At 33.7% G+C, this 7,434-nt stretch overlaps 1 protein-coding gene across 1 annotated transcript in view; it reads left to right on the top strand.

Annotated features, from left to right (window-relative positions):
• The window catches only part of LOC107643967 (cytochrome P450 82A3), a 3,033-nt gene extending 1,116 nt beyond the window's left edge, over positions 1–1,917 (top strand). The window contains exons 2-3 of the mRNA XM_016347727.2: positions 448–603; positions 1,117–1,917. Coding sequence (XP_016203213.1) covers positions 448–603; positions 1,117–1,746 — 786 coding nt within the window. The 3' untranslated portion in view covers positions 1,747–1,917. The remainder of the gene's footprint in view (positions 1–447; positions 604–1,116) is intronic.

The raw sequence follows: 7,434 nt of genomic DNA, 5'->3' as shown, positions 1-7,434 counted from the left end.
AGCTAAATTGATCTTTTTGTTAATTTTTTATTGACATGTTATTATTATATTTTAGACAATATTAAGTTTAAGGAACTAGTATTTTTATTAAAATTTGGCTAATATTTAATCAGAAAAAAAAAGTGAGTAATCTCATATTATTAAATGTAATTTCACATCATTAGAAACATTAATGATAACTAATTGATTATTACAAATTACAAAATTTGTTAGTCCCTAATTTCCTAATACTCCTCTAAAAATATAAACATGATATGTATGACTATTTTTTAAGAGACCAAATTAAAATATAAAATCTTTTGAGAACAAATTAACTTAGACTAATTTTTTTAAAATTCATCTTAATTAACCAGTAGTATATACATATATGCATCGAATCACAGGATTCTACATTGAAACTTCTTAAATTTGAACCAATGTTTTAATTCACTTGTTTGTATGATATAGATTTTGACTGAATGGTTAGATGAGCATCTCCAAATGATGGATTTGGGTAAAAAGGATGCAAATGAACAAGACTTCATTGATGTCTTGCTTTCAGTGGTTTCTGATGCAAAGATTGATACTTTTGATGCTGATACCATAATCAAAGCCACAATATTGGTATGTATGTACTACTCTCTATTTATTTTATGCTTCTATTTTCAATATTTTTTGAGATAGTTTAAAGAAACAAAAAAGGGAGAAAATGGAAAATGATATTTTATTATTTTCTGCTAATTATTATGGAAGAATTTAATTTTGATACATTGTCAAGTGTAAAACCGTTTTACACGTGTAATCATATAACGTTATATTAGCAAAAATAACTATCTTTTACATTGAGTGTCAAGAGAACAGTTGTAAATGTACGACTGTATAAAACGTTTTACACTATAAGTGTATCAAAATTAAATTCATTATAGAATTCTAAAAATCGAAAAATGAACAAAATCTTATTTTTCTTTTCATATCATAATGGAGTTTTCTATTTTTTCTACGGGTTTCAAAACTTTAATTTGTAAATAAATAAAATGTAGGCTTTTAGCACAATTATTTTTCTTATACAAGATTAATGTTGGTTAATTACTAAGTAGACCATTTTTCTCATATATGTCACTTGTGCTTATTTTGTAGAATATGATTATAGGAGCAACCGAAACAACTTCAATTACCATGACATGGGCAATGTGTCTGCTACTGAAAAATCCTCATACATTGGAAAATGCAAAAGAAGAACTTGAGAAGGAAATAGGAAAAGAGAGATGTGTAAGTGAGTCAGATACAAATAAATTAATATATCTTCAAGCCATAATCAAGGAGACATTAAGATTGTATCCACCCGCTCCTCTTACAGCAACTCATGAATTTTCAGAAAATTGCACTTTAGGTGGGTACCATATCGAAAAGGGAACTCAGCTAATTGCAAATCTTTGGAAAATCAACAACGACCCTTGTGTTTGGTCAAATCACTTAGACTTCACGCCAGAAAAATTTCTCACAACTCACAAAGATGTCGATGTTAAGGGTCATCATTTTGAGTTGTTACCTTTTGGAAGTGGTAGAAGGGTTTGTCCTGGAATTTCCTTTGGCCTTCAAATGATTCACTTTATCTTGGCTAACTTTCTGCATTCCTTTGAAATATCAAATCCATATAATGAACCTGTTGATATGAGTGGAACTATTGGATTGGTCCATGCTAAAGCTACCCCACTAAAGATTATGGTTAAGCCACGTTTATCTCCCAACTGCTATGAAACCATGTAGATGTGTGATTCTGTGTGTTGTCACTTTGTTAAATCATGTAGGCGAAGGAATCTAGCTATCCAATGTGATTCATTATAAAATACAAAATCCAAATGACTATGATGTAGATGCATCGCTGCTTTCATCATTTAGTAGCTATGTTCAAATTATATTGGTGATCTTGTTTACTCATTTTGCTTTGTAATCTCACTATGATAGATTGGCATGGGAAAAAATAATATATATTTTTCATTACGATGGGTAAATACTAACTTTATTTGCGGATATCTAATCGAATCAAATTTGGTCCAATAATAGGGTTAGCAATTCAATTTGTAGTAAAGAATCCACACTCTTAATATATTATAATATATAATTAAATATTATTATATATATGATGTATAGTGAAATAGACGAAAATTGAACTCGCGTACTCTTCCTTTCTATAAATTCATAGAATTATTAAGTCAATCACTTTAACTTGGATTGATAATGGAAGTTGAGGATGCACTGATAATTATATTATTTGCAAAACAGTTTTATACAACAACAACAATAAAGTCTTGTTCTACTAGATGAGGGTCGGCTACATGAATCAAACGATGTTATTGTGCTCTGTCATGTATCATATCTACAGAGAGACTGTTTACATGTAGATCTCATTTGACCATCTCATGAATGATCTTCTTAGATCTTCTCCTACCTTTCGTCTCTTGTCCATCTTCCATCTCATCCACCCTCCTGACTGGGTGTTATATTGGTCTTCTTCTCACATGTCCAAACCACCTAAGACGCGATTCAACCATCTTTTCCACAATGTGTGCTACTCCAACTATCTCCCTTATATCTTCGTTCCTTATTTTATCCAATCGCATGTGACCACTCATCCATCTCAACATCTTCATCTCTGCCACACTCAGCTTATGTTCGTGCTCCCCTTTGGCCGCCCAACACTCCGTACCATAAAGCATAGCCGGTCTTATAGCGGTGCGATAGAATTTATCTTTAAGTTTTAAAGGCACTTTTTTGTCGCATATAAAACCAGATGCACACCGCCATTTTGACCAACCTGCTTGGATCCTATGATTTACATCCTGTTCAATCTCTCCATTATCCTGTATTATGCACCCAAAATACTTAAAACTTTTAACTTTTCGTAGGAAGTTTTCTCCAATCTTCACCTCTATATTAGGATTTTTCCTTCTCAGACTGAACTTACATTTCATATATTTCGTCTTGTTACGGCTTATGCGCAGACCATACATTTCTAGAACTTCTCTCCATAAGTCCAACTTCTTATTTAGGTCTTCCCTTGATTCTCCCATAAGGACGATATCATCGGAAAAAAGCATACACCATGGCACAGGCTCTTGGATGTGCTCTGTGAGTACTTCCAAGACTAATGTGAAAAGGTATGGACTTAAGGATGATCCCTGGTGTAATCCTATACCAATAGAAAATTCTTCTGTCACACCACCTTGAGTATTCACACTAGTTGTAGCCCATCATACATGTCTTTAATTGCACAAATATATGCGATCCTTAGTCTCCTCTTTTCTAAAACCTTCCATAAGGCCTCCCTTGGCACCCTATCATACGCTTTTTCCAAATTAATAAACACCATATATAGATCCCTTTTATTATTACGATACCTCTCCATCGTCCTTCTTAATAGGTATATCGCTTCAGTGGTAGATCTGCCTGTCATAAATCCAAATTGCTGGTTCTCTGTTACTTGTATCTCTTTTCTCAACCTCCGTTCTATCACCCTTTTCCATAACTTCATGGTATGACTCATGAGTTTGATCCCTCTATAGTTTCCGCAACTTTGTATATTCCCCTTATTCTTGTAGATAGGTACCTAGGTGCTCTTTCTCCACTCATTAGGCATCTTCTTTGACCTTAAAATCTCATTAAAAAGCTTGGTTAATCAGTTGATGCCTTTTTCTCCAATGCCTTCCAAACCTCAATCGGGATATTATCAGGTCCTACTGCCTGCTATTTTTCATCTGCTTTAGAGCCTCTTTTACCTCGAAGTCTCGAATCCTTCGATAGTAGTAAAAGTTTTGATCTTCTTCCCTTGTGCATAACCGACCAAGGCTCAGAAGAGTCTTCTGTCCCTCATTAAATAACTCGTAGAAGTAGCTCTTCCACCTTTCATTAATCTTCTCCTCTTGACCCAACACCTCTCCATCCTTATCCTTTATGCACTTAACCTAATCCAAATCTCTCGTTCTTCTTTCACGACTCTTTGCGATTCTATATATACATTTTTCTCCTTCTTTCGTATCCAAAGACTGGTAGAGCCCCTTATATGCTCTTGTTCTTACTTCACTTACAGCCACTTTTGTCTCTTTCTTAGCCTCCTTATATTTTTTCCAGTTATCCGCGTTGCAGCATAAAGACCACTCTTTAAAACACTCTCTTTCTATCTTTATCTTTTCTTATACACTCGCATTCCACCACCAGGACTCCTTGTCTCTTGGTCCTATTCCTTTAGATTCACCAAAGCTTTCTTTTATTTGCTGTTCTTCTAATAACTTCTGCCATCTCCCTATACATCTCTTCCGCGCTTCCATTTCCATCCCACTTTGCCTCTTCTCCTACCCGTCTTAGGAAGCTTCTTTGTTCCTCACCTTTCATCCGCCACCACCTCGTCCTTGGGTTCTTTCGTATGATGTCTTTTCCTCAACTTTTGCTCAACGTGAAAATCTATGACGAGCACCCTATGTTGTGTTGTCAAACTCTCTCCCGAGATAATTTTACAAGTAATGCAAAATTTCTGATCGACTCTCCTCAACAAGAAGAAGTCGATTTGAGAGCTTGTCATGCCACTCTTATAGGTTATAAGATGTTCGTCTCTCTTTTTAAAACATGTATTTGCGATGAGAAGATCAAAGGTTGAGGAAAAGTCCAAAATAGTTTTACCCTCGGCATTGATCACCCCGAAACTATGGCCTCCGTGAATACTCCCATACCCAGTCACTTCTCTCCCAACATGGCCATTTAAATCTCCTACTAAGAAAATCTTATCTCCCGAAGGTATGTCTTGAACCAAACTCTCTAGGTCCTCCCAAAACCTTATCTTGTGTTGTTCGTCCGAACCCACTTGTGGTGCATAGGCGCTAATCACATGGAAAGCACCTCCCTCTACCACAAGTTTGATAGAGATTATCCAATCTCCCACCCTCTTGACATCCACTATGTCTTTCTTCCACTGCTTATCCACGATAATTTCAACCCCATTCCTATTCTTCTCCTTTCCTGTATATCAAAGTTTAAAACCATAAGTATCCAACTCCCTAACCTTTGCACCAACCCATTTTATTTCTTGTAGGCACATAATGTTAATCTTCCTCCTTACAAAACAATTTATATATACATTAAAATTAATTATTTTTTATATTATTAATAAAAATAATTTTTTATATTAATTTTGTGATTTCAAAAAAATAAATGTAATTAAATAATTATAAAAAATATTTTAAATTTTTAATGTATTAAAATTTAACTCTAATTTTAATTTTATCACTATCATTTAAAATATATTTTTTGAAAATTTTTAGACAATCAATAATTAATTAACATATTTATTTTTTCCAATACTATTCCTATTTTTCTTTATGAGCATCATGGACATTCCATCAACCACCCTCAATATTATTCTTCCATACCACCATGACCACTATCTTATACCAATTTTCTTTACCAATCACCACCACCACCTCCACTTCATCTCTATAATCACTTCTATTATCACCATGACGACACCACTACCTCTTCTCTCACTCTCACCAATCCATTACCCTTTAGTATTATCCTAAAAAGTATAGATACTACACGTAATACTGACACGACATGAATAAAGCGATATAGTATTTATATAAAAACATAAGATATGATAGCATACGTCTAAGAATGTAATATAACAAAATATATAAATAATAATTAATATTTTCTTATTATAAATAATAAATAATAAATTATAATAAAAAATAATATCTTTTTTGTATTTAATCTATTTCAAGAGTATCCGTGACATATCCACGACAACATGGATACGTCAAGGTTTCAGATGTGTCTGTATTTTCTAGTTGCTACCTTTATCTTCACTCTCAATCGTCGCCCTTTGCATCCTTCGTAACTATGGCCCTCAATAACAACAACAACTAGCCACTGTCACTACAATCACTACCTTGACCACGTTGCTTCCCGTGGCGGAACCAAACCAAGGGGCTAGTGGGATTTTTTATTTATATAAATTAAGTAATTATATTAATTACCGATTTGCATAATTTATGTAGCGTTTTTACGAAAATGCGTTACATGTCATATTTCGTTTACAGTGTAAACGAATTGAATTTATACGTATTTCGTTTACACTGTAAACGAAATAAGGTTCAGAAAGCGTGGTCCTATGACGTTTGCACACGTGTTCGGTAACACCACTATTTCGTTTACAGAACAAAATTCGCTCAGGGACGTCTATTTAAGAGGTTTCGTTCACAGTTCTAGAAGAAGTCAAAGTTCATTGTTTTTCCAACACTTTTTATCAATTTTATCCTTGTTTGACCAAACCAGAGACTCGGTTGAACATTATGGCGGACAATGAGGACATTAAGAGGATGAACGCCACGTGGGATGTTGCCGGAGCAGAGGACTTTTAGGTTGGTGTTGTTTATTTTATTACGTAGGTTTATAGTACTTGAGACATATTGCCATGTTAACTCTATACGTAGTTGATTGTAGAAGTAGTGCCTAAATAGATTCTAGTTATAGCAATATGTAGTTGTAAGTAGTTTGAATGTCTTCATAGGATGTTAGAGCAACTTTAATTTGAGTTATGGATTCAGTTGGTGTATGCTACTTTATCACATGGTATTATGTATGTTAAACTTAAAAACTGTTAACCAATATAATTTATGCAACCGAAATTTAAAGTAATTACACAAACACATTTCATTATGTTATGTCCCATTTAATAAAATGTAATTATTTTTTTATTAAATAACGTATTAAATATGCAAGAATATATTATCTAATGATTATATAAAATATTTAAAAAATTTTATATATTAAATTTAAAGTGACATAAAAGTATACATTAATAATAATGACCGAGAGTGCTGCATGTAATGTGAAAACTTTTATCATACATGTGAGTTAGGTATTATTATCTGTTGTGGTTTTATAGGGTTGTAGATAACATTCGGTCATGAATGACTTGTGTTTTTTTTTTCTATTTATGTTTACTAGTTGGGACGACTATTTCTGTCCCGGAGAGTTAACAACAGAGTCCCACCACCCGATGCCATTCTCCCGTACCTGAGGGAGGCTGGTTTCGGGGACGTCGCCCCATTGAGAGACTTTTTGTTCGACAACGCGATGATCACGATGTTCGTAGAACGGTGGCGTCCAAAGACTCATACCTTCCACATGTTATGGGGTGAGTACACAATCACACTCCAGGACGTCGCCTACACAGTAAACGAATTGAATTTACACGTATTTTGTTCACACTGTAAATGAAATATAATGAAATATACACGTGTCGGGTCGTCTACCTTATTTCGTTTACAGTGTGAACGAAATACGTATAAATTTAATTCATTTACTGTATAAACGAAATATAACAAATAACGCATTTTCGTAAAAACGCTATAAATTACACAAATGGGTAATTATTGTAATTATTTAATTTATATAAAT

Source organism: Arachis ipaensis, chromosome B05 (assembly GCF_000816755.2).
Source record: "Arachis ipaensis cultivar K30076 chromosome B05, Araip1.1, whole genome shotgun sequence".
NCBI classification, from domain to species: Eukaryota; Viridiplantae; Streptophyta; class Magnoliopsida; order Fabales; family Fabaceae; genus Arachis; species Arachis ipaensis.
The sequence above is the reverse complement of the archived record's forward strand: the minus strand, read 5'-3'. Positions and strand labels throughout refer to the sequence as shown.